This window comes from Ricinus communis, chromosome 8 (assembly GCF_019578655.1).
Source record: "Ricinus communis isolate WT05 ecotype wild-type chromosome 8, ASM1957865v1, whole genome shotgun sequence".
In the NCBI taxonomy this organism is placed as follows: domain Eukaryota; kingdom Viridiplantae; phylum Streptophyta; class Magnoliopsida; order Malpighiales; family Euphorbiaceae; genus Ricinus; species Ricinus communis.
The window spans coordinates 16,616,647-16,644,111 of NC_063263.1; the positions used below are offsets into that span (position 1 = coordinate 16,616,647).

General features: G+C 33.3%; 3 protein-coding genes and 2 non-coding genes across 11 annotated transcripts; 3 read left to right on the forward strand and 2 right to left on the reverse strand.

The window, feature by feature from the left end:
* Positions 1–3,371: 3,371 nt before the first annotated feature.
* On the forward strand, positions 3,372–7,444 carry LOC8286037 (transmembrane protein 209). Of its 2 annotated transcripts, XM_002526321.4 has the most exons (7): positions 3,372–3,710; positions 4,477–4,532; positions 4,639–5,546; positions 5,697–5,892; positions 5,992–6,177; positions 6,301–6,671; positions 6,950–7,444. In XM_002526321.4, exons 1-7 carry the CDS (start codon positions 3,508–3,510, stop codon positions 7,085–7,087), a joined length of 2,058 nt encoding a protein of 685 aa, XP_002526367.1. In that variant the 5' UTR covers positions 3,372–3,507; the 3' UTR covers positions 7,088–7,444. The 2 variants fall into 2 exon arrangements, with proteins under 2 accessions (XP_002526367.1, XP_048234250.1); XM_048378293.1 differs by lacking the exon at positions 3,372–3,710 and having other exon boundaries at positions 4,504–4,552.
* Positions 7,445–7,972: 528 nt separating this feature from the next.
* Positions 7,973–8,045, forward strand: TRNAK-CUU. The gene has a single exon. It is a non-coding gene; the product is annotated as a tRNA-Lys (tRNA).
* Positions 8,046–8,919: 874 nt separating this feature from the next.
* TRNAK-CUU lies at positions 8,920–8,992 on the reverse strand. The gene has a single exon. It is a non-coding gene; the product is annotated as a tRNA-Lys (tRNA).
* Positions 8,993–9,070: 78 nt separating this feature from the next.
* LOC8286024 (general transcription factor IIH subunit 2) lies at positions 9,071–12,288 on the forward strand. Its single transcript, XM_015723677.3, has 5 exons — positions 9,071–9,237; positions 9,535–9,852; positions 10,327–10,788; positions 11,178–11,550; positions 11,840–12,288. The coding sequence occupies exons 2-5, from the start codon at positions 9,571–9,573 to the stop codon at positions 11,962–11,964; spliced, it is 1,242 nt and encodes a 413-aa protein (XP_015579163.1). The 5' UTR covers positions 9,071–9,237; positions 9,535–9,570; the 3' UTR covers positions 11,965–12,288.
* A 2,253-nt stretch (positions 12,289–14,541) lies between these two features.
* LOC8286023 (E3 SUMO-protein ligase SIZ1) lies at positions 14,542–23,926 on the reverse strand. Of its 6 annotated transcripts, none has more exons than XR_007217104.1 (18): positions 23,607–23,923; positions 23,316–23,460; positions 22,978–23,058; positions 22,612–22,654; positions 21,412–21,484; positions 21,123–21,285; positions 20,449–20,579; positions 19,482–19,547; positions 19,045–19,132; positions 18,891–18,966; positions 18,566–18,639; positions 18,303–18,410; positions 17,977–18,135; positions 17,357–17,461; positions 17,194–17,274; positions 15,889–17,113; positions 15,340–15,693; positions 14,542–15,260 (listed from the first exon to the last, which is right to left on the reverse strand). XR_007217104.1 is itself a non-coding variant. In XM_048378484.1 (17 exons), exons 2-17 carry the CDS (start codon positions 23,337–23,339, stop codon positions 15,554–15,556), a joined length of 2,637 nt encoding a protein of 878 aa, XP_048234441.1. In that variant the 5' UTR covers positions 23,340–23,380; positions 23,607–23,924; the 3' UTR covers positions 14,542–15,553. The 6 variants fall into 6 exon arrangements, 4 of the variants coding, with proteins under 4 accessions (XP_048234441.1, XP_048234440.1, XP_002526365.1 ...); XR_007217105.1 differs by having other exon boundaries at positions 14,542–14,701; positions 14,783–15,693; XM_048378484.1 differs by having other exon boundaries at positions 14,542–15,693; positions 23,316–23,380; positions 23,607–23,924.
* Between the last annotated feature and the right edge of the window lie 3,539 nt (positions 23,927–27,465).

The window sequence follows — 27,465 nt, forward strand, 5'->3', positions numbered from 1 at the left end:
TTGATTTTAATATTTAACAATTTAGTTTTATAATTTTTTTCCAGATAAATTAATATATGTGATTGAGAATTATAATAAAAAAAATTATTTTACATTAAAAAATATCAAGTGGCAAGGATTTAGTTATATTTACTCCAATCAGCTATCATTATTATATTTTTTATGTTCGTTTGATAATATAGGTTTAGAGTTCAATAACTCAAAATGTTATTGTTTGATTGTTAAATTGATTTTATCAAATCAAATTTTTTAAATTATGATTTATCAATCAAATAATAAAATTATAAGTTGTTAAGTTCTAAACTCATATTATCAAATACAAATTACATGATAATAATGACTGGTCGAAGTAAAAATAGTTGAATCCTTATAAATTAATATTTATTATCGCTGAAATATATATATTTTTAGTAATATATATTTTTTTTATCGAAAAAATCATTATATTAAAAATTGTAAAATAGTAAAATTAGGTGTTATCTTTTTATACTTATCTCTATCCTATTTTATATGCCTTTAAATAACCCAATTTTAAAACCTCATACATTAATATAAATAAATTCTACATATATTTTCATGCTCGAAAATGTAACAGTATCAATTTACTTTCTTGAGTTTATTTCTACAATTAAATTGTACTTTTTATACTTCTTAGATAGACACAATATTTTTCTCATATTTTATATTGTAAGTTAATAAAATTATTAATTTTTTATGAATAAATACTTTTAAATATTTTAATATTTATCTAAATATTTTATTATCACACAAATATTATTTTTACTTCTTACCTTATACAGTGACGCTCTTCGGGTTAAAAAAAATGCAATCTAGCGACTTTAACACCTTTAAGAAGGTACAAACTAAGATGGCAGATGTGGACGAATTTGCACCCAGCCATCTTGTTGACACTGGGGATTGGGAACGAGCTTCATGCTCCGATAATCACACTTTGATTTACCTACCGTATCGTTGAACTTTTCCGAGTTCACCGTCTTTGAGTGTGGGTTCAATTGGATGAATCCGTCAAGTCAAGGTCAAGGTCAAGGTCAAGGTAAGTAGTAAAAATCAATTTCCACCCCCTTCCCTTGAACAGGCTTTCCGCGGTACCAAGCTCACTTCATTTAGTTTTTTTTTATAATTTAAAAGATTATTATTGTTACAGTTATAGATTAAGGAAAAAAAATTACTTTTTATTAATTAGTATTTATAAAAAGTAACACATGTTATTCTTTAGCAGTCTTATGTGACAAGTTATAGTTAAACCATTATTTTTATTTCAGTTTTATATTTATTCTTTTATTTATTTATTTATTTTATCTTCATATAATGTTTCATGATATATATATATATATAAGAATCCACAGCCGATTGTGTCCTTAAACCTCAGTTCCAAAAAATCATATCTTCTACCAAAACATTCACTGAAGAGGCGGAGACCCTTTTGAAAGAAGCTATTCAGGAATAGAAGGAACGTTTTCTACTTCAGGAACAAGTCTAAAAAAATAAATCACTACAGGTATAAGTATAAAGAAATTAATCACTTAATATCTGTGAAATATTTTTTGATGATTTTAATTTTAATATTTTAGCATTATAACTTATTTTGTTAGGACTAATATTTATTTCCGAGGTTATAATTTTTTTTCCTTTTCTTTTGAAATTTTTTCTATTTGATTTAAGATTAGGTTCATGGTTAAGGGTAAAGATGTCCGAGTAAAGGTTATTTTAGAATGTACTAGTTGTTTCCCTGGATGCCGACGGCGTCCTTGGGGTGATCTAGTAGTTCCTACTGGGTGGAGACGATGGGGTCGGTCTATGGATTTTCTTTCCTTTTGAAGAACACATTTTTACTATGTTACTAATACTTGTACTTGCTCTGCTATTCTGCTCAAGTCTGACTGAGGAAGAGCAATTCAATAAGAGATCTCGGATCTAATGGGTGGAATACCACAAAGAGAAAGTGTTCATAAAAGAAAACTATATATATATATATATATATATTTGATATATTTTTAAATTTAAGTTTTCTTTATTTATGAATTTGAGTTATATTAATGAATTTTGTGTCTTTTATAGTTTAATATTTTTTCATTTCAAGCTTTACTCATTTATTCTATTTATATTTTTTATTTTATTTTTTAATGATTTTTTTTTAATTTCATTACAAAAAGTTTTTTGAATATTATATACTTTTATAATATTTTATGATTCTATCACAAATAGTTTTAAAGAATAAAATAAAATTTTTATTTTAATCATAAGGTATTGAAACCTTAAGTGCATTAACCTTTTTTCTCTATACTTTAATATTTTATTTTTAGTTAGTAATTAATTTAGAATTTAAATATAATTTTCTTGTTTATTTTTAAATTTTATAGATTCTAATATTATTTATATTAAATTTCAATATTGAGGTCAAGAATTTTTAAGTTAGATAAATAAAATCAAACTAGTAAAATTAACTAGAATCAGCTTAGAACTAGAAAACTGGTCCAAAATCGATTTCTCTTCAGCTCGAATCGAAACTATCGATTTCAATTCTAATTTATAAAAAATAACTTATTTTTATTTTTTAAAAATTAATTGAAATCGGTTGGAACAAAAATTGTAAATTGGAACCGAGCGACTCCATTTTCATAATATATAATTTTGTATATAATTATTATATTTATATTCGACATACAAATTAACATCAATAGAAATTATCTAACATATATGCTCTATCAATTATTTAGGTTATGTTAGAAATTATAATAATTTAACAAAAAAATGACTAATATAATCATTATATAATATATAATAAATCTAGCCATAAAATATAAATATAAAATTAATTTATAAATATTATATAATATAATTTATTAATAAAATATCTATTTAAGTACTGCAAAAAACACTGGTTAAATCAATTCTAACACATCTGAAAGACGGTTTTCTAAAATTTTTAAATCTCAAAAACCTATTTAAGAAAAAGAATCAATTAAAAGGCAAGATTTTTAAAATTTTTAAAACCCTCAAACTTCTTAAAATCTCAACCTATTAAATTGATGGATTAATAAAAAAATTTATATTACTATTTAAAAATTTTATTTAACTTGTTTCAAAATAAAATAAAATATTTTATTTTACCTCTTAAAATCTCTGTTTACTTTATATATCATTATGTTAGCTCACATTTCATTTTGCCAAACTGAGCACAAGAGATGACATATTTTTTTTCCTTAATACGTCATATGTGGAAAAATCCAGAAAATATTTTTGTCAATAGCACATCCCATGGACGAAACGGATTTCATGTATGATTTGGATTAATCCAATGGTTCTAAGTTGATTATAAAAAGGAGAAAGAAAAAACAAGTTTAAAATTTAGGTAAAAACAGAAGAGTAATAAAATTTCAGCTCCTGTAAAAAGTTAACGTTTGACAGCAGCAGCTGTTAGCGTTTAAAATTTGAGCTCCAAAACACCCCACCGCCTGGACAAATCCAACAAAACAAGTACTGAGAATGGAAGATGGTGGTGGTGGAGTCGGCGTTAGAGACAAGGGTTCAACTCCGGTGACTAAACCATCAAAGTTCGAAGTGTATAAAAACCCAGCTTTATCAGCTGCCCTAACCGCTAACAGTATCCAGCCCTCAAAATCTACTTTTCTTTTTATATTTTCGCTCTCTTCCGCCTCTGCTTTCGTTCTGCTCTCTGTCTTCTCGAGGTAAATTATAGCCTATTTTACAATGCTGGTCTTTTGTTTGTTTTGTGAGTATTATTAGGGTTTTAAAGGGGTTTTAACATTGGTTATGTTTTACTTTTCTTTTTTGAAAAAAAAAAGTTTTCTTAACCTTTAATTGATATGTTTCCTTAAGGAGATAATTAGGATTTCAGGTAAAGCTCGAAACTTCATTATGAATCTTTTTTAAAAAAGAATTTACGAGTGTTCGGAAAGTCTAAAAATGCAAGAATTTAATCCATTATATTCTAGTTTTAGAGTTTAAAAGGCTTGCTAATAAGGATTTGAAATAACCCCCAATCAATGTTAATTTAAATTTTTGTATTCAGAATTTAATATTTCAAATCCAAAATTTCAAGTTTAAATGCATGAATCCGGATGCAAGGTTAGTGAGCTCTAGTGTCCGGAAAGCCTATAGTTGCTAGAACTGAGTTCTTTCAGCTTAAAAAAGAGAAGGTATTTTGACAGAACTGAAGTGATCTTTTTGCACGAGTTCAACTCGACTAAAATCTTGCATATGACTTATTCCAGAGAAGGCATATCAGAAAATTGGGTACAATTTTGAAGGTAAAGGGAAAGGAAATGAGTTAGCTTCTTAGTCAAACTTAGTTCCGCAATATCTCCAACTCCTTTATCTTGAAATATTCTCAAAAGGGTTTAAGTTTATGCTTTGCGTGTTAAGGTCTGTTTTAGACTTTTAGCTAGAATCTAATTTGATCTGACTGACATCCATTTGGTTCGAATGATGAAGGGAAAATGGACTAATTGAAGCAATGGGATTCACGAATTTGCCTCAGGAAGCAGCATGTAAGTTCTCTTGTGCAATGGTACTTCTCTAATGACCTGACTATTTTGTTCACCGTTGTGGTCTGTCTATAATGATAGTTAGCTAACTTTTACTGTGGTGTATCAGATATATTTTCCAAGGCTGTACAAACTTTGGTGGGTTTAGTTTTTGTTGGATCTTTAATTGCCCTCTTCAAAGCTATTTCTATGCACAGGGGAAAAGATGCATTTGGTGTTTCAACAAAATCTCTCTCTAAAGAAACAATGGATAAATCACTCTTAACAAGCCGCCAACTGGGGCTTTTGGGAATAAAACCAAAAGTTGAATCGGTTGTAACTGAATCTCCAAAGAAGCCTCCCAAGTCCAAACCTATAGTGTCTTCTTCAGATGTCCTTGTTCCAGTCCATCAATCAATTAGCAGCTCCACAAGAAAGTCCCGAGTTGGCTCTGATAAAGCAATTGCTGGCAGTGGAAATAAGATGACCTCTTTTAGCAACCCATCCAAATCACAATGCTCTCCATCTTCTTTGTACCTTGTACCTGGGGCTAGTTCGCCTTTAACTTCCACTCATTCTTCTCCTGGAATTGATTCAGCAGTCTCAACTCCTTGGTCAAGTAAGCGAGCCTCCTCTAAAGAGATACAAACAGAAGAACAGCTTGAGCGCTTCTTAGCAGAAGTAGATGAGAAAATTACCGAATCAGCAGGGAGGCTTGCAACACCACCACCCAGCCTTAGGGGTTTCAGCGGAGCTAGTCCTAATACTGTGGCAAGTCCAGCTAATGCATCTGGAACTAAAAGGAGCACACCTTTGAGGCCTGTGAGGATGTCTCCTGGTTCCCAGAAATTTACCACTCCCCCTAAGAAAGGAGAGGGCGATCTTCCTCCCCCAATGTCCATGGAAGAGTCTATTGAAGCTTTTAAGTATTTGGGCATCTATCCTCAAATTGAGCAATGGCGTGACCATCTCAGGCAATGGTTTTCATCAGTTCTACTCAATCCTCTGCTTAACAAGATTGGAACCAGCCACATTCAGGTGTGCTATCATTGTCATACCTCTACCTTTTGGTTATTTTAGTTATTCTTTGATTCATTAAACTTCAGTATTTGCATTATGGCTGAAATATTTATATGCAGCTGTCAGTACCTATCCGTGTTTAGTTTTCTTAATTGTTGTCATATCTAGGTAATGCAAACAGCTGCTAAACTTGGTATTTCAATTACAATCAGTCAAGTGGGGAGTGATTCATCAGCTAGTGGAACTCCTACTACTGTTTCTTCAGTTGATAGGAAAGAATGGCAACCAGCTTTTGCACTTGATGAAGATGGAATTCTCCATCAAATACGCGCTACTCTTATCCAGGCTCTTGATGCTTCCAAGCGTAAATTGCTCCACCATTACCCCCTTATTTTCGTCTTTTTTTCTGCTTCGAGTTAATTGTATAGATCATTGACAAATTCACCAATCTTATCACATGTAGCCAAGTTGCCTTTGGCCAATCTGCAACAATTTCCACAACAAAATCCTATGATCCCTGTCATGCAGGAGTGTTTGGATGCTATCACTGAACACCAAAGGCTTCATGCACTGATGAAAGGAGAATGGGCCAGAGGTTTGCTACCACATAGCAATGTTCCAGAGGATTATATGGTACAGAGGATTCAAGGTATTTTGAATCTTAAACTTTACACTTCATGTGTATTACCTATTTTATCTCCATAATGTCAACTATTTGTTCCATTCAACTTGTACTTGCATCTTATCCTATCTGCTTGTGGAATCTTCATAGAGCTTGCTGAAGGAACCTGCTTGAAGAATTATGAGTATGTAGGAGGTGGAGAGGTCTATGACAAGAAGAAGTGGAGTCTCGAGCTCCCTACAGATTCGCACTTGCTGTTATATTTATTCTGTGCTTTCCTCGAGCACCCAAAATGGATGCTTCATGTGGATCCTGCATCTTATGCCGGAGAGCAGTCTAGTAAGAACCCTTTATTCTTGGGGGTTCTGCCTCCAAAAGAAAGGTTTCCTGAAAAGTACATTTCTGTCATATCCGGTGTTCCTGCCACTCTTCATCCAGGAGCTTGTATACTGGTTGTAGGAAAGCAAAGCCCTCCTCACTTTGCCTTGTACTGGGATAAGAAACTGCAATTCTCTCTTCAGGTCAGTGGAGTTAAATATAGTGATTAACCAAATTTTAGAATTTTCTTTTTTATAATTTATCTATCAATTTTATGTCAGATTCCATTCAAAATTTAATAACTGAATCGCTGCGTTATCACATCCATTTGTAATGTAGTTTTCTGCATTTCTTATGTTTATGGTTTCGTCATCTTGACGATATCAGTGAGTGACGATCCTGAATATCTCAGTGATATTGACTGGGACTCCTATTTGTGGTGCTTCAAAGGTTAATATGAGATATTTCTCTTTGTTTTCAGGGAAGAACACCACTATGGGATTCCATCTTGCTTTTGTGCCATAGGATCAAGGTAGGATATGGAGGCATAGTTCGGAATTTGCATCTGGGTTCATCAGCCTTAAACATCCTCCCAGTTCTCGAGTTAGAAAATGAGTGACTATTCATTACACACGCTGCAGACCTGCTTATGATGGAAAATGGCACTCATCTCAATGTAAGGAACAACTTGCGGAAATGGTTGAAACTTTGCTCAAGTTGAAAGGGCTAAGTATAATTTTTGGCGGTGAACGTTTCTTTTCATCCATTGGTAATTGACCTGGATCACTGAGGGCTTCTGGTGATGATGCATGTCATGATGGTTGTGTTAAAGTTTTCTAGAGATGAATTGAGAAGTGACCAAAAGAAATTTAGGCAAAATTCTTCCATCATTGTACTAATGCACAACTCTTTAATTTAGATTCGAACTATATCAGTTCTGTAGATTATTAAGCTCAATTGTTGTGTTCTGAAGCAATGGTGTTGCAACACTGGTTTTGAAATATTGGCATCTCATGCATGGGAGGAACTGAGAAGATGAATAAATGGTTACGGAGTGTTTATTCTGTTTTAAAAGTACCCAGTAGGCTGCTAGTGCTAAACCCACAGAGACTTGAACAAAGCCACAAAGAAGAGACTGATATAACAGCCTATTAGTATTATTAGTCTGAAAATACCCTGTGTTGTGAAGAAACTAGTTGAAATTTTAGGCTCTTTTTAATACACGTTCTTTTTTAAAATAAAAAGTAATAATTCATTAATAACTCAAATCATTAGCAAGAGAAGGCTCTAGAAAACGGGAAGCCACTTGCCAAACGGTACAGCTAGCATTATCAACTGAAGCTTTAGCAATAGAGTGAGCAATGGCATTGGCTTGCCGGTAATAAAAAAGAACAGAAAAATCATGTCCTCTAAGAAAATCCTTGCAGAGTAAATTATTAACTCTTATCAAATGGTGATTGATCTCATCTATAGATATATAATATCTATTTCCAATTGGACAACAGCCCGTCTAGCTCAGTTGGTAGAGCGCAAGGCTCTTAACCTTGTGGTCGTGGGTTCGAGCCCCACGGTGGGCGCTTGTTATTTTTATATTTCTTTTCATAGACCTATTTTTTTGAACATTATTCTCTTATTAAAATCTGAACTCAAGAGTAATTTATTGCTATTTTCTTTTTCAATGTTAATCTTTTATTAAAATCCGAACTGAGATTCCTTTTTTTCAATAATTTGAAAGTTTTAGTAGATTGAATGGTTTGAAGGTCCTTATTTAATAGAGATGATAAGATTTAATACCAATACATTTCAATTGAATTTTTTTATTTCATCTATATTAATAGAAAAAAAACATAATTAAAACCTTTTAATTTTGTTCAGTTGTGATTTCTATTTTATATATATATATATATATATATATATATTTATATATGTATTTTTATTATAATTTTATATCACATACATATATACAAAATTTATATATAACTCGGCTATTAGTTTTAGTAAACTTAGTCATTTAAATACTGCAATTGATAGACTTGGATTTGATTGAAACTTTTATTTTATGTTGATAGAGTAAAAATGTAATTTAGATGTTTACTCTAACATGTTGTGATTAATATATATATATATATATATATATATATATATATATATATATATATATATATTTATATATGTATTTTTATTATAATTTTATATCACATACATATATACAAAATTTATATATAACTCGGCTATTAGTTTTAGTAAACTTAGTCATTTAAATCGCAATTGATAGACTTGGATTTGATTGAAACTTTTATTTTATGTTGATAGAGTAAAAATGTAATTTAGACGTTTACTCTAACATGTTGTGATTAATATATATATATATATATATGCACATTAAATTTTACATAAAAGTAAAAAAAGTGATAAAATGTAAAGAGAGTATGATAAAAGATAAATAGAAAACGCCCACCGTGGGGCTCGAACCCACGACCACAAGGTTAAGAGCCTTGCGCTCTACCAACTGAGCTAGACGGGCTTCTTGCCTTGTCCATTCGTTTTATATACTCCTAGGCGTCATTCCTCCACTACAAAAACCTAAACGAACTAGCTAAAACCTCCACATCTCCTCCACCGGAGAGTCCTGTCACCACTTGGAAGTCACCTAAACTTGCTCCCTCTCGGTGGCGAGTCTCTTCTCACCAACTTTCTAGGAAATCTTCTCTCATTCTTCATGAGCTTCACCAATTAGTCCATATTAATCCAATTGCATTGCTCATACAGGTAACTTTTCTCATATAGATAAAAAATATATATAACAGAAAAAGATTGGGTTTCGCGTAGGTGTTTGATGATCTTTTCGAAGTTTCTATCCCCAATGGCTAGTATATTTCAAATTCATTCTTCATTCTACGACTGAAATCTTATGGTAATTTGTATTTAAGTCTGATTAAATCAGATATTACTTTAATCGAGTGAAGAACAAATAAAATAAAATTTCGGCAATGTGTTGCTGGCAGCTTGAATATCTTCTTATTAAATATAGATATCTTAAATTTAGGGTATTTATTTGGTTATCAGGCAGTAGCAATTCTGTGGCAAGTAAAGGGAAAAAGAATGAGCCACAGTGAAAGAAGAAGAATGAATGGAGAAGGTGAAGAAGAAGACGGTGATGAGGATGATATAGATGGCGATGGACTTGATGCTTGGGAAAGAACTTACACTGATGAAAGATCTTGGGAAGCTTTACAAGAAGATGAATCTGGGCTTCTTCGCCCTATCGATAATAAAGCTATTTATCATGCTCAGTATCGCCGTCGAATTCGTTCCCTTTCAACTTCTGCTCGTATCCAAAAGGGCCTCATTCGCTTTCTTTACATTGTTGTTGATCTCTCTAGGGTATTGTTTTTATTTCTATTTCTCAATACAATAATTTTTCATTTCAATTATTGCATGTATTGGCGGCATTGTTTTATGTTATTGAGATATTACTTCAACAGAAAGAGCAAGTATAGGTGTAACAGGTTTAGTAAACTATACCTTTCATGTCTATGTTGTTGAAATTCTGGATTTTACCTGTTTTTTCTGTAAGCTCATTCAGCAAAATGTATGTAATTGGTACTCTCAAACAAATATTTATAATGTATAAGTACTTCTGCTTATTTGTAACTTGAATAATGCTGAAGCCTAAAATTCATGTCCAACATATAAGATTAGAAGCTTGGTTTTGAGCTATGAGACTGGAACTACCCTACGATTTTGTGGAACTGATTAGATCAGAAATCTAGACTTTAAAGGTTTCTCGCAAGTCGCAACTTTTGTGTTTTTCCATATGCTCCATCTCTTCATTTTCTCATTGTTATTATTTTGTAGGCAGCTGGAGAGATGGATATCAAACCAAGCCGAATGGTTGTGATTGCAAGACATGTCGAGGCTTTTATAAGGGAGTTTTTCGACCAGAATCCACTTAGTCAGATTGGTTTGGTGACTATAAAAGATGGGGTTGCCCATCCTTTAACAGAGCTTGGTGGGAGTCCAGAATCCCATATTAAGGCTTTGACGGGCAAGTTAGAATGCGCAGGTGATTCCTCATTACAGAATGCTCTTGATCTTGTTCGTGGGTATCTTGATCAAATCCCAGCATATGGTCATCGTGAAGTTCTGATTTTGTATTCGGCTCTCAGTACCTGTGATCCAGGAGATATAATGGAGACTATCCAGAACTGTAAGAAATCTAAAATAAGGTGCTCAGTGATCGGCCTTTCTGCAGAAATGTTTATATGCAAACATCTCTGTCAAGAAACTGGAGGGTTGTACTCTGTTGCAATGGATGAGGTGAGTTCTAGTGGATCTTTGGATCACATGGAATCGAACAAACTTTTGCATTTTTCTAGGAATTTGAGGTGAAATCCATCGTTTGGATGTTTCTAGCACTGGTTAAAGGGAAGATGCAGCGTACATGCTGTATAAATGTCCAAAATGAATTGAGTTGCAGATGCTTAAGAAAAGTGAATGGCATGAAAACACAAATGCATCTAAACGTATCTTGTAATTTTTATATGTATTTTACCATCATACACAAGTTTCTTTCTATAGTTCTAATTATTAATTTTACTTAGCTTTCTTCTGTACTATTTTCCATCTGAATTTTACCTTCACTAGTATAGCTTATACTCATATGAATTGAAACGGTATGGCATAATTGATGTAATTCTCTGACGCAGACTCACCTTAAAGAGTTACTGCTGGAGCATGCACCACCACCTCCTGCAATAGCAGAATTTGCAATTGCTAACTTGATCAAGATGGGCTTCCCACAAAGGTCTGCGGAGGGTTCTATCTCAATTTGTTCTTGTCATAAAGAAGCTAAAGTCGGTGAGGGATATATTTGCCCCAGATGCAAAGCACGCGTATGCGACCTCCCTACTGAATGCCGTATTTGTGGGTTGACACTTGTTTCGTCTCCCCATTTGGCGAGGTCATATCATCATCTCTTTCCCATTGCCCCATTTGATGAGGTGTCTCAGCGCCAAAGTGAATTGCAGCACAGACCTCAGAAAACTTGTTTTGGCTGCCAACAGAGCCTCCTAAATCCTGGTAAGATTGATACGTGTATGCATACATGTACATACCAAGCTAATGTTGCTCTGCTGTTGTAAAAATGTAAACAGTTGTTATGGATATGACAACTGTATGCCTTTATATATGAATGCTAAAATAAAAAGAATTAGGTGAGCCACATAATTTTATCATGTGAGATACTCCCATCACTTGTAAGTTCAGACTGGAAGAACATTACATGTGAACTCGATTCAAACCATGTTACTCATCCTCTGTTACTTGGAGGCATGCTCTTTTTGCTGAGTTTTTGCTGGTTTTGTCACAGGCAATAAACCTGCCTTTTCTGTTGCTTGCCCTAAATGCAAGCAGCACTTCTGTCTTGACTGCGACATTTATATTCATGAGAGCTTGCATAACTGCCCAGGCTGTGAGAGTTTCAGGCACTCATAGGCAGACACCTGTGATGAAAAGAGACGACTATTGCAACAGGTTATATTATTCTCCCTGTTGCTATGTGGCTGCCGTGGGCTCCCGGTACTGTAACTCGAAGCACAAGTCCGATCAAGTTCACGGTACTGCAACTTGAAGCACAAGTCCGATCAAGTCCACACATTCATATTTGCATTGCACCCCATTTTAAGATTACCAACTGATTGCTGTTATGGTTCCTTTGATTATAAGATCATGAGCTGATTGCTGTTATTGTTCCTGTAATTTGGATTCAGACAAGTAAATAGATTCCCCATAGAAGAAACAGGGTCATCTTCAATTTCATATTTATGGCCTTTTTTGCCCTTTGCGTTCAGTTTCCCTAAATTGCTAGTTACAGGATATATGAGAACTGAAAGCATCCAAATGTGACTTCTTTGTTTGTGCTGGTATTTGGATGTTACTTTTCCTTTGATGGAACTGTAGCTCTCCCAAAAGCAAGGATCAAACGTGGAAATTGCAATGATATGGAAGGAAGTTAGACCTATCATCCAACATGGGCTACATGACATGTTTTTTCAGTCCAACGCCATGACAGTGGAGATGTGAAAGTTATGTTCTAAGGCAATGATTGTTTGGAGGGACTCTGATAAGAGATTTTATGGAATCTATGTTCTCTGTTAGAATGCATCAATTCGTTGGAAAAGAAAAGGATAATTTTATGAATTTTATAAAATCTCTTATTCGTCAGAAAATCTCTACAATAAGGATTCTGAAAAATCTAGATAAGTAGATTTTTCCAGAGTCCTTTATTTGAATAAATGAGGGATCCTTTTATTTTTTTTACTTTATAAACAATATTAATACTAATTGATATTGAGGTTTATTCAGAAATCAAGTCTGTTTATGGTTGACACTAATAATATTAAATTATTATAAATAATAATATTTAAACTATTATAATAATGCAATAAATGTAAATAATAAAATATAATCTCATTTATTTAATTTTTTATAATTAATTTAACTTAATTGAGTGGGAACGAATTGATTCCTATAGATGGAAGAATTTCATTCCTACTTCACAGATTTTTGACTAACCAAACACAAATGCTCATTTGGATTTTCATTCCTACAATATTTTTTCATCAACCAAACCATTCTCAAATTATTTGCATTTGTTTTCAATTTTTTATGGGTGTGCTTCAATCAATTGATGTACTGTTATTATTGTTGAGATTAATTCATGTCCTTGTGAAGAAAACAGGAGAAGTGCTTATTTCAGAGGAAGAGAAGTGAAATAGCATTTCTTGAAGATGATGTATCCTTTGGTAGGTATAAAATGTACAAAGATTACATGTGATTGCCATTACATATTAGCAATAAAAGGCCACATCATATCATCCCATTTAAAACATGTTAAGCTCCATAAAAGCGATTTCTAAGAATAGCATATTGGCTCTCGTAAATTTAATATATTTAATAATTCTTAATAAATTTTTACAAAATCAATTTCGTTTATTATTATTTAATAATTTTTAATCTACCAAGTTCATTAATTATAAATGAATGGACTGTAATGTTAAATAAAATATCCTAAATGGCTAAGGGCAAGAATCATACACCTTTATTTGTCCTAAGAAAACACCACGAAATAAAAACTGTTAATAACGCCAAAAGTCACATATCTCTATTTCCGTTAATTTCTCAAAACGAAACACCACGTACCAAAAACTGTTAAAAACTCCAAAACTAGGGTTCAAAAAGAAAAAGCTTACCTTCGTACCATCGAGGGAATTGGCGTACTGTTTACAATCTCTATCACAGTTATCCTGACGATATTCAGAAGTATATTGAGCTTGGATGGAACTGAACAAGATTTGGCGAACGAATACAAAGGTAAAAAAGGCTTTATTTGACTGAAACACTAAGACACCTTTTTCTTTGGTAAATTTCCCTGGGATCTAGTCTGAGTCGCTCAACTATACGAGGGAGAAATTAACACAATCACTCTTTAGATTAAAGAGTAATTTTAGGTTGAAATCAATTCCAATGGAAAAACCATATTTCCAATTAAATCATGAGCCCAAAGTATGTTTTCCCTTCCACCTCAAAAAGGGGAGATTTTGTCATTGCATGTGGCCAAAGACAAGGGTGCTTTACTGCTTGCATAATGTAAAATACGCTGATCTTTAAATTAAGGTTCAAAAACCTCAGAAAAGATCTCTATGCCAATAGAAATCTGTAAGGCACAGTTCACAGGTGGAAGGCATTTCTCAGACACAAACCAATTACCAAAACTACATATATATGGCTTTTCCCTCGATAGCATCTTAATGGCAGTTGCCAACAGGAACATGAAAACTGCCGCCTCAGTCTTGGGCCCCAATACTGATACCTGAAGAGTTGTATTAACATTCCAGGTCCAATAAACTGCAAACAAAATCATACTTGCGCACTGAGCAATTTGTAAAAATTGCAAAGAGTGGTTATGGATATGGAAAATTAATCCCAGAAGATATTGAGTTCATATATGATTTTTCTTTGCCCTCTAGAAGCATGCGGTAAGAAAGCAAGCCATACAAAACACCAGGACAATTTACAATCCAAAACTATAAATAATTCACCTAAATCCTGTAAAATATCAACATCGTAATAAGTAGAGTGGTTAAACATCTTAAGATTCCATCCAGAATATGTGTATACATGACTATCCACCCAGTTCATGCCTGATTCAATCAAGCACTGGTTTGCTAAACTGCAATTACGCCCACAAGAGTTAAGACCGAGAAGGAAACAAAGGGGAAACACGGGAGGAACGAGGAGTTGAGGGTCATACCGATCATCCCGGACAGCAAGCAATAGAAGCAAATTTAGAGCTCGTCAAAGTGCTGTATGTCATCTTTCTAACTGGATTTCATGGTGACACAGGATCACCTAGCAGCAAGTGCCCTGCCACCTGCATGCCAATGGCTTCTAGAACAAACATTATATATACAACATTTGAGCCCTGGTAATTGAACAGGACCAAAGTACACTACTAAGTTGCAGAGTCGCACAATTAAGATTTTCTTATTCTTTCTATAAATATAACTGAATCTGAGGGACATTTACAAGCTATTTGCTCTCATCATTAAACAGAGACCAAAAAGATGGATACTTGTGTTACTAACTCGGGGCTTCCCCACTACATCCGACGATTTGAGCCAAATCTATGGATTAATCCAATTTTCAGATTCAAATGCCTATCTACTATACAATTTACCAGCACTGGACATCATGATCTTTGCTGAAAATTGAGAGTGCTTGTAATAACCCTGATAGAACAAAGAACATCAGAAACAAAGGTTATTCCGCACAAAATTGAGAAGGGAGATTACGAGGCCTACAGCTCACCAATGGCGGAATCTTCATGTGCCAACACTACTTCAAGATGATTATTTCCTGATGGCATTTTCCCACTGTAAATGCCTTGTGCCTCATCAGAGACTTCATTGTCCTAGAGACAAAATGATGATTTTCTTCATCATACCCTCATTGGGGAAATGTCTCCCAAAAAGAATTTCATAAGAAAAGCAACAGTTATCTTTGAAAACAAGGCTCCACTTCTCTACTCCGAGTCCGAGTCAATCGAGAGATACAACCGTGGTCTTATAGAACGTTTTTGACGAGGAAATTGGAAAGGGCTATCAGATCTTTGCCGACTTGCCTTCTCAGATCTACCATCATTCATACCAAGAAGCAGAGAAGCTGCAGACGTAGGAATGTCAGGGATAATGATAGGTATATGATAAGATAGTATAAGGAAGTATCGTGCATAATCAATGTGATAAAATAATAGTATCTACTAAAATATTAATTACATACTACTATCTGAATATCCATAACTGACAACAGTGACATACTATTGAAGTACTATAAAGTTTCATGACAAAGGTAACAAACCGGTGTCAGCCAGAGAGTCCATGGCACCATCTCTCGGAGGCATCTGCTGTCTTGAATTCACTCCATTTGCAGAAACAGAATCACCATGACTGCCAGTGGCACCACCACCACCAAGTCTAAGAGATATCCAATCCTCTGTACGGACACCATTCGACACATCAGCCTGATCCCTAAGATCAGACTGCCCAGATGCATCTGAAGGTCTAGTTGGAAGAAAGATTTGAAGAGAGGGATCTTCACCACCAAACGCTAAGGGGTTATTGACCAAGCCATCATTTGTATCAGTATCAGACCTACCAACAGAAGAATCTGCAACTAAACTAGAAGGTCCCATGACAGTCTCTGGAGCTAATGTATAACCATTAATTGTCATGGGACAGCTGATAGGACCATGCTGTATATCTACTAAGGCATCTGGAACATCTGAGTTAAATAACTGGAACCCAGGGCCAGCTTGGCTTCCAGGTGGCAACGGCCACAGGGGTATCCCGAATTCATCGTCATTAGGATTGAGAAAGCCCAAACCATTTCCAACTGTAGGATCTTCAGGATAGGGATTTGAAATTCCATTAGGGGGCATTGAAAAACCAGCCCCTCCATCATCAGTTTGACTATTCTTGTAAACAGTTCCAGTTGTCATCAATATATCATTATCATCATCTGAATCGCTAAGAACAATAACTTCTGGATCCTCTACTGGTGCAGAAAAGTTCCGATCAGGAAATCCATATGTTGAATCTACATTCAGAGGCAAAGAATCAAGTTCTATCCCATTGTTTGTGAAGTCAAAATTCCCACCACCATCCTGGTTTACACTAGGATCTTCACCATCGCGACCACTGCCAGTGGCACTACTGCTCATAGGGATAACTTTCTGCTCGATGATTTCAAATCTTTCCGGCAATCTATTACCAGAAGAGGAGGTGTTCACATCCTCAGGTTTGCTAACTTCCCAAAAGCCATTGCGGTTCTTCCTGATTCCAAGTTTTAAACCAGTACCATTATAACCTTCTGAATTACCTTCCTGTTTGATCTGCTTTTCCATTTCCACTTTAGATTTATGTTCACCACTGATAGGTACACACAGAGAACCATCAGGGTTGTGCCACTGTGCAAGTTCACCAACATCCCTACGTTCAGCTTCACTTTTAGTTTTTGCACGCCAAGAACCATCAGGCTTCACCTCTATTTCAGTTATATCTTCACCACAATGCTGCATCTGCACCTCCAGAAAAAATAAACAATATTATGACATACAGCACCACATCAAATAATAATGAGATAACAAAGATCCAGACACAATACCTTAGATGTAACACGATTAAAATATGGATCAATTATTACATTTTCCAACGAGTAGTTCTTGAGACAAACAGGGCACTGCCACTGCATAAGATCAAAATATGATTCAGAAACAAAAACAGCTATAAACCAAACCCAAAGATGTACGATAGCATCAGTAGCTTGCCTTCCTAGAACGCTGGTTCATCTCCAGAAAAACTTCAAGATCGAAACACCCCATATGAGCACAAGGTTTGAATCTTCCAGCAACCTTCATTCTCGAACCACTCATCTGTGCATGCATCAATAGTGGAAATCAATAACTTCAAAAGAAAAATGTTTTGATATCAATTGATTGAAGAACAAAGGCTAACAGCCAATCCTCCCAAACAGAAATAAGGGAAATTATAAGAGGACAATTTCCATGTTTAACAGAATTCTCGCCCTTGTGGAACAGTCAAAATTAAGAAAAAACGGACATTGCTCTGGGAAGAAATACTCAATCGCTGCCACCACATAAAGATTAGTGTAAATCAAAATCCAGAAGCCTCAAATGAATGAAACCTCATGCCTTGGGATAATTCGGAAAGCATACCCAATGAATCTCAACCATTAAAATCAATCATCTAGTCACATTGAATATTGTAAGGGGCATTCTTATGATTCAATGCAAACAAACACATTGCAGCAATATGAATGGACTTGAGTTGTAATGATTGTATGATATAAGCTCTGCAAGAGAACATAGACCAAAGCTGGGTGCAGAGACATGCATCATAGATTCAACATAGGGATAGAATAACTTACAGGACAACGAAGATTAACAGCAAAAGAATCTGCAACTACTTCCAAGTCACTGTCACTGTCAGCATTGTCTGCTGCTCCACCACCAACACAACGACATACCCGAGCCAGTGCATCTTCAAAGCGTTCACCATCAGACTCCTTGGGTATCATGTTGAGTATCTATAAAATATAACAGAATATAAAGAGCACTTAAGAATGAACCCTAGCCCAGAAAAAGCAAATACAACTATTGTAGTTCATTTTATTCAATAGGAAAGATCAGACCAAATACAACTACAGAAATGTTTGTGTGTGTTGGTAGGGAAGAAGGGCCGAATTATAATTACCTGTTGAACAGTTCGTCGCTTTACAATTCGAACTCCTAAACAGAAGATACGGGCATCACATCCATTTAATGATATCTTATTAATCCCATCTTTTGTACATGGTGTAATCTGATAAACAAAAGCAAGTAAACAAACAGAAGTTCCATAATTAAATGAATACATTTATTTTAATTTCAGAAATTAATACAATGATGGAAGCGTGTAAAGAAAATCAAAATCAACAGATAAGTCATAATGATGCATCTAAAGGGGCAAACACTTACAATTGGACCGTCGTCACGGCCATTAATCCCCAATAATTGTGAACCAGGCCTATTGATGGCACGAACAGGAACACCTGCATGTCACACATAAAGCATAATATTTAAAATTTATATGCCGCATTTGCATAAAGAATTCAAACGGCATCACATGCATAATAATAAAGCTGCCATGCAACTACAACATGGACATTCTGACAACTCTCTCTCTCTCTAGAGAGGGAGAGAGAGAGTACATAATGCTTTTCAACTCTCAGCAGCTATAAGTTTAAGTAGAAGAGAAAAATAGAAATTAATATCAGTGGAACAAAAGATCTGCCAACCATACCATTGACCTGTAAATCTGCATATTGTGGCCATTGCATCCTAAATGGAACCTTATCATTCAGAAGCATACACCAAGCCTGCAAATGAACAACATCAAAAGCAAACAGTCATTAAACAGAATGTCATATAATCTAAAAATATCTAAACTAACTGACCTGAACATCATATTCTTGTTTGGCCAATAAGTCCTTGTCTGCCCTAGTAAGATGAAATGTTTTCTCCGCGCTTTGCACTGGGGTTGAGCTGAAAATCCAGAAAAAAAAAAAAAAGGAAAAATCAAATTGAAGTGACAACAATAAAATCCTCCAAATGCAGCACACATGCACGACTACTCGTTTCCCTACATAACTAAGAAAATTTTATCATACCATAACTAGATATTAAATGAGCATCTATGCATGGACACAAGCATATATTAACTGAAAAAAAAAAAAAAAAAACAGCCCAAACTTTAAAGAAATGAATTTTACATGGCAAGTAAATCAACTTCAATTCATTTATTTAATATTTATTTAAGATAAGGAGGAGATATAAAACACATAGGTTTCACAGCTTCAAAGATTCTTAAGAAAACACATTATGATGCACTCACCCATCAGCTTGAATATTAGTAGTCAACTTCACAGGATAAAGAGGATGTGCAACAGAAACCCAGAAACTGTACATGAATACACGCATTAGAACACTTATTTTAAGCTTAATGACAAAGCTCAATATGCATATGTTTGCTTAGAAAAAAAACATTTCTTGCAAGAGAAGATTTACAAAAGGTGCAAATTCGCGTCAATAGAGAAGTTGAAATAAAAGCCACATAACATGTCAGTTGGCAAATTATTATATGAATAATAAATCAAAAGCTAATAAAATGACTATCTTGTGTACTGTACAAAGAATAATATCAGACAGAATAATCCTCTTCGAATTCAAAACCTTGAGCAATTTAGCTTTCACCCCCATACAGAGAGAGAGAGAGAGAGAGAGAGAGAGTGAGAGTGAGAGTGAGAGTGAGATAATGTCTCTTGCTGTCATTCAATGCCAACTAACTTAATTTATAGCACCATCTTCATTTATCCCACCAATACATATTCATATCAATGCAACCAGTCAACACATCTATCATCCACGTACACTAAACTTAACAAGCAACATAGGACTTCCTTCTCATGTCATAATGACAACATAATAGTTTTCCCTTCACCTAAACACAACAGCCACGAAATTATAGTTGTCTCCTAATTATCAAATGTTGCACCCTTCTGAAATAGCAATTTTCTCTAGCAATTAAACCTAAAAAGCAATAGGATGCCTACAACAACATTCCCTAAGCGGAAATAAAAACATTAATCAAGTAGATTTAGAAAACCACATGAAGAACATAATAGTGTCAAGAGAGAGACTCATGTCATCAAAGGAATGTGTGGGTGAAAAATTACTGTGATAGGCTACTCAAGAAGAAACTATAGTTGTACAAAAAAGAGAGAGGGAGAGATAGAGGAAGGACAAGGAGCTAATCAATCCATAGAGACAATAAAGATTAGAGAAAGATAGATGATACTTACGGGTCAGCCCGGCAGAGCCGACAGATCTCACAATAAAACAAGTCAGGAACTTGTGGAATAGCCTCCATGGGTTTTTCAGGAATTATAACACAACCTATATGCTGCCACACCCGACATCTAGGATCCTCACACTGCCAATTGAAAAAAGTATGACCACAAAGCATGAGCAATAGGACAATAAACTGAAGTTGAATAATTTTTGAGAAAAAAAATCATGTAGACAAGCTGAATATGACTTCCAGATTAACATAAATTGGTACATTGAGTGTAGCATTTCATGTCATGGTCTATGCACCTGATGGACACTATGCTGGCTTAGGGATGCAAGTACATCCACATTCTATGGAAACTGTACACATGTATAATAAAATTGTGTATTCGTATGTGCAATGAGCCAATTATTCAAGACATGCACAAACATAAACAACCTGACCATTGTACCAAATTCCTATTTGTGTAAAACTACTGTAAGGGCCATGTTGTTTTAAGGTAAACTATGAAGCCCAGCATAACAAAGAACGTTTCATTGCATTCAATCTTAAACAACCTAAACCCATGTTCCCGATGCTTCATAAAGGTCAGATCATCAATTCAAATCAATCAAATTCTTATGGAATCTGCAATTCAAAAAGAAAAAAGAAAAATCATTTTACAGAATAAATATGTATAGCAACCTTAATCATCGATTCTGTCTCCAATGAGCTTCCACATGGGCAGCGAACTTTTGTATCGAAGTGAAAGGAATCATCAATTTCTCCTTTAATGACCGGCTTACTGCTCTCCAAAACACCTTCCCCCTTAGATGCCAGATCAGTGGCCCCAGAAACCTGCATTTTCCTGGAAAGCAGAAATATTAGACACTAAGCACAAAGGTTATAGCAAAATAGTTCCAATAGCATTTTAGCATAATTCACCCAAGACCAAAATCAATATCTATAAGAGCCTCCAGAAATAACGTTGCACCTGTAAATGTCATCAACTAGTTTTGCCACCTCTTCCTTTCCAACAACACTCTTCTTTGCTGATGTCTTTGGTACTGAATATGAAACAGCAAATAAATTTGATGTTTGATAACACAAAATTAATGGTAACAAAACTAGAAAAAACAAATTTATCAACAAATCTACATTCCTCACCCAATTATAAAAGAAAATGAAAATTACCAGACTACCAAAAAAAGCTGACTTAAACCCTTAGACAAACAGCATAAACAGTCAAAGCTCGGACTTGGGTTTTTAAGTTTTCCCCGGAAGGCTCAATAGGGGTTAACTGGAAAGCTAAGCCTGAAGAGCACGTTCAAATAAAAAGTGACATGATATAGTTCTATCATGCTGTATCTGAAATAACGATGGCTTCATAAATATCTACAGATTCTTGAAAATAAATCAATTAATCAAAGTTTACATCTAGAAAAAGTGAGAAGCTATGGTACTATAATCACAAACGTGCCAGGTCTTTTTGCCCAGAGCGTATTATCCTTATCAGGAACTGGATCTGGAATAGCCATGATGCGAAAAGCATCTAAAGCCCCAGTGGTGCATCAGGTTTTCTTAATTGATAGCCAAACTAACTAATAAGCGCATGTCATTATTTGGTGTCACATGACACCGGTGTCATAAAGATTTTACCTTTAATAAAAATTAAATTGTTAATTTTTTTCCTAAAACTTGTATAATTGGTAGAATAAAATATAAATATTACTGAATTTTGCACTTATATTGCATGTAATCGTTAAAAAAGCAATCTATTATCCTATTAGTAAGTTTTTCATCCAACGGTTGTGATTAAATCTAATGGCTTAAAATATACAAAACACCGGTGTCATGTGACACCGATCAATTGCCCATGGACACATGTGAATAGCATGCATCTTAAACAAAACCATTAACTTCACAAGTCTTTAAACTTGATGCACAAAACTTATTGCAGCTAACCTCCTTAGTATCACTAATGTATAGAACAAACACTTGCCAATAAACATTATACTCAACATAGTCCAAAACAAGATTTAAAAAAATAAAAAGTGGCCTTGAATTGTCCATAGAGATTCATTTTCTATTTATATCTAAAAACATGTACAGTAGACAACAAATAAATTACTGCACTCGCAACATAACATCCGCCTATTTCATTAAGAAAAAAGTTACAGATAGGAATATTTACCTTGTTCATCTGTGAGAACAGCTAATATTCTGTCAACAAGGTCCTACATTTTAAAAGTGCAGTAAAATTATACAAAGAATCAAACTGCAGTAAAATCATCATACAAAAAATAAGTTCATGTAGCTCAAAAGAGTTTATCTTTTCATGAAAAATAAAGCAACAAAAGCAATGAATTTGTAAGATGCAAGCAGGTAAATGAATGAATTTCGGAATCAGGAGAAAAACATGAAACGCATTATGCAGTAGTAAACGAAAGGGTCGTGAAATACTAAACAGCAAATGGCATGATGTGTTCCACCAAGATCAAATAAGTCCAATAGCATTTTATCTATATATGACATCCTTTTGAATGTTTCAGGCATCTACCTGCTTCTTCCCCTGCTTTGAAAGACCCAGCTGTGTAAGTACATCTTTGAGCTCCTTGATACGGAAATAGGCCAATTTGTCCTATAAGACAGTTATATTTCACAATATCAATAACTGCTCTGAAGAAAATAATTGCCAACATCAATAGCAACTCTAAACTATGCCACTTAAGCTGTAGCAAACTAAATAAAAAACACATAAACACCAAAACCTAATAATTTTGTCACGTTAAGCAAATTAAACAGTTTTATGCTGCAGCATGAAGACAAAGCAGCTAAATAATTTGGAAAGAAAAAAAAGAAATTTATATATACAGCAAAGTGAAAACGATATAATACCTTGCAACTAGTCACCAAATCCATAATTTGACTCTCCAAGAACTTGAAGCTTTTAAATTCAGTGCCTAAATCAATACTTTAAATCATCGATTACTCAATTAACCAAACAAACCAGTCCACGCACTGTCTCGAGACAGCGATCGATCTATTCAAACAATTCATAAAACATAAACGAACAAACAAATAAATAATCAAACTAATTCCAAAAACAAAATAAATAAAAAATCAAAATAGAGACTACCCGAAAAATAATTAACCAAAAAAAAATAACATAACGAATAGAATACTTACAACGGCAAAATGAAAGAATCGAAGAGAGGAATCGTTTTAGGGTTTGCAGAGTTTCTTTCTAAAACGCCGACTTTCTCTTCTTTTCTCTCTTCTTTTTTTGTTTGGTGTGGTGGTGGTTTCGTTGCTAAAACGTTTTTTTTTTTATTTTGTTAATTTTGACCGAAGGAAAAGAAAGAAAGACGAACCCCATCTCCAATTACACAAAAAAAAAAAAAAAAAAGTCCCGGACGTATCGGCGATTATGAAATCCGGTTTATGAAACTGGAACACGTCCGGGTTCCATTTCGGTACATTTGCGTGTCTGTGTGCATCGTGATGCACGCCATTACGTTACTCGGCTATAGTCTGTATACATATTTGTGGGACCGGTGAGTGCTTTACAGTTTAGTCTTGTGTTGTAATTTTTGAGCGGCTGTAATTCTGCCACGTCGGTAATCGTAGAGAGTCCTAAACTTGGTTGGAGATAGACCGCTTGATAGGGAAAGAGGTTATTATAATTGAAAGACCTGGAGCCGTCAGATTCCATTACTGTGTTTTTTAATCCGGATGAAAGACAATGTACGTGAATTTATGTTAATTAATCCGTATTAGTTAAATAATTGTTGGGTTGGGTCCCATCAAAATTTTATTTGTAGTTACAGGGAAATCTGCTCTGATTTGATTTGATTGGATTTGATAAAAGGTTATAATTGAAATAATTAAATTAGTTTATGTTTATGTAATAAATAAATGAATAAATAAAGACTCTTTTATAGTTATATTAGTGAATTTTTTATAATTAATATTAACATTGTTTATCATGAGTATTACGTGAAATTATAATATAAAAATATTTAATAATTATATAATATTTATTAAAAATATTTAATTATTTTATAAATATTTTTCTTTATCATATATTAAAAACTCATAAAAACATATTAACTACATGAAACAATTATCTTGCAATAATCCTACTAATATAAGTTTAATAACAATTAAGGCATAAATTATATTATATCTTTTCATTTTTTTTATTTTTAACTTTTAATTTTCACAAAAGGTTGTATGAAATTATTTGAATTAATTTTTTATAGGATTAAGTATATAATATGAAATTATAATAGGATTATAATTAGATTAGATTAATCACTAATTAATTTTATTATAATTAAAAAAATTAATTACTAATTAATTCTATTAGAATTAAAATATTAAACTAGTCGTTGCACGGCCGTTATTATTATTTGATTATAAAATCAAGTTGACAAAAAAAATTTAATAAAATTTTTAATATTTAATATTAATTTATAATATTTTAAAAATAATTGCAAACTAACTATTTTTGAATATTTCTTTTAATGCTTTAAAAAAAATTATTAATACAAAAATATAAAAATTATTCTAAAAATATTTATTAGTTAATATGATCAATATAATCGGTATTATTATTTTCTAAGATTAAAAATTAATTATAATATTAGAAATATAATTGAAGATGTTATTCTAAAGAATTATAATTATTATTTAATTATAAAATTAATTTATCAGTTAGTATAATATTAAAATATAATTAATATGTTATTTTTTATGATAGAATTAGTACTAATATCATTATTTAATTAAAAAAAATATTTGTTAGTTAATAGAAAATTAAAATATAATTAATATATGATATTTCTTAAAATTAGAGTCATGTTTAATTAGGAACATGGCTAATTAATAAAAAAATTATAAAATTATATATAAGTTTGAGTTTTATATATTAAATAATTATATATGTTAAAATAAAGATTTAATATGTCAAAAATTAAATACACATATCAAAAAAGTTTAAATCTTAAATATATATATATATGTAAGGAAAGAAAAAGAAAAGGAAAGAAAAAGATTTTTTCAAAATATGGCCGACAACTTTCTCAAAAGTCGGATAGCATTATCACAAAGCTCCAAAGCAAGTGAAATCATTTTTACTCTACTAAGTAAGGTATCCAAAGCTCGAAAGGCAGCATCCAAAGCTTGAAGACCTCTATATAAAGAGGAGTCCTCCTTGGTAGAAGGCAGACTTGAAGAATACAAATATATATATATATATATATATATATATATATATATATATATATATATATATATCATAAATAAATATATTTTAAATTATTGATAAATTAAAAAAGAAAAAGAAGATCAGTATATGAAAATACGTTCTTTATGCCAATATATTAAACATCTAAAAAAGTTAGAACTCCTATTTATATATATATATATATATAAAAGGACTCCTAGCTAAAGAAATTTGTGCTTTTTTTACTATATTACACTATATAATATAAAAGGATTATTAAAAATGTATATTGAATTATAATTGTATTAAAACTGAAATAAATTAACTTTTTAATTAATTCTATTAGAATTAGGTAAGTAATTACTAATTAATTCCATTAGAATTATAAAATTAAATTAATTATATATCAAATTAGAGTAGGATAAAATTAGTATGTATTTATTAATTATAAACTAAAAATTATTTGCAAAAGAAGGAAAGACTGTCATTAACATTACCTTTGATGAGATGAAAATACTTTTTGCTCAAAAAGGAATTATTTTTGGACAAAAGCCTTCTACTACTTGCAGACAAGAGATTTACTCTGATTTGTTGGCAGTCCAAACACTCCAGACAATCCAAAACCGTTTCATGTTTCAGCCTGAAGATTTCCCTCCTCCAGGGAAGTCATAAAATAAAAGATCAGAGATCATCCCCTCAAGAGTTACTCCATCAGGAACTATAGAGCCTCTCACTCCACCAGAAGGAGTACTGAATTAGCAGACTTCTAATTCAATAGTTCAGAACTATTATTTAAAGAAGATTGATGGAAAATTAGATCAGACTCTCCATTTGGCTCACAAGTTGGACCGGAAGTTGGATACCTTCTCTCAAGAAGTACTCCAACTGTATTCCTCTTTAACCGCCAAATATCAAACCTTGGATAGAGAGCTTCGAGTACCCCAACCGATTACACCAGCTTTCATCCAGAAGGAAAATGAAATTACGAGGCTCAAAAGGCAAATTGATCAAATTAAACATGACCTTAGAAAAGATCAGTCTTCTATAGTCCCTTCCTTCACATCAGCAGCCTCTACATCTTCTGTGATTGCTCCCTCATACTACTCTGCATTTCCTTTCCTTCCACAACCAGAGCAAGAAGAAACTCCTTACCAACCATTTGGTACTTTCTCACACCTCTATCCAAAAGGCTCCACAATCCAACAAAAGAAAACTTCACATCCTCCAGTCTCGAAAGGAAATAAATTACCAGATCAATCACTAATCAGCCCTTATGATTCTGATTCTTCTTCAAATACCTCTGAAATGGCTGATATAACAGAAATACTCATGAACACTCCACTACTGAACCCTTTCCAGAAGTAGTAGAGCCTGAAGATGGCATAGAGGATGCACAATCATATTTTATTCCTATTGGAGCTTCACACCCAAGGTCAAAATCTACAATTGGAACGGGACCTTGGTTCACTTTTGATGATTTTCCTCCATCAAAATGGAGAGATAAACTTTCTGAATTTTTGGCATGTATTGATCTTCAAATGACTTTTGATGGTGCCACACTCAAAAAGGTTCTTGCTGAATTTGTAACAAGATTCACAGGCAGTTTAAGGGATTGGTTCCAATCACAGCCTGAATACACCAGGCTCCAATTTGTGACCTTGCCAACTCCATTAGCTGCGGTCACAGTCCTCCATAATCAGTTCCTTGGAAGCTATGATCTCATTATACGATAACAGAAACAGGAATACTTTGATCGAAAATGTTGTTCGTTGAAGATCAAGGATCTGGAAAGACATTATTCTGCAATGTCCAAATTGT

Coding starts and splice junctions, on each gene's coding strand:
- LOC8286037 (XM_002526321.4), top strand. CDS start 3,508: ATGGAAGATGGTGGTGGTGGAGTCGGCGTTAGAGACAAGGGTTCAACT. Junction 3,711..4,476: donor CTGCTCTCTGTCTTCTCGAG/GTAAATTATAGC, acceptor CGAATGATGAAG/GGAAAATGGACTAATTGAAG. Junction 6,178..6,300: donor TATGGTACAGAGGATTCAAG/GTATTTTGAATC, acceptor GAATCTTCATAG/AGCTTGCTGAAGGAACCTGC.
- LOC8286024 (XM_015723677.3), top strand. CDS start 9,571: ATGAGCCACAGTGAAAGAAGAAGAATGAATGGAGAAGGTGAAGAAGAA. Junction 10,789..11,177: donor ACTCTGTTGCAATGGATGAG/GTGAGTTCTAGT, acceptor TCTCTGACGCAG/ACTCACCTTAAAGAGTTACT. Junction 11,551..11,839: donor ACAGAGCCTCCTAAATCCTG/GTAAGATTGATA, acceptor GTTTTGTCACAG/GCAATAAACCTGCCTTTTCT.
- LOC8286023 (XM_048378484.1), bottom strand. CDS start 23,339: ATGGATTTGGTGACTAGTTGCAAG. Junction 21,286..21,411: donor CTAGTTGATGACATTTACAG/GTGCAACGTTAT, acceptor TCTGCTTTCCAG/GAAAATGCAGGTTTCTGGGG. Junction 18,967..19,044: donor AACAAGAATATGATGTTCAG/GTCAGTTAGTTT, acceptor GTTCATTTGCAG/GCTTGGTGTATGCTTCTGAA.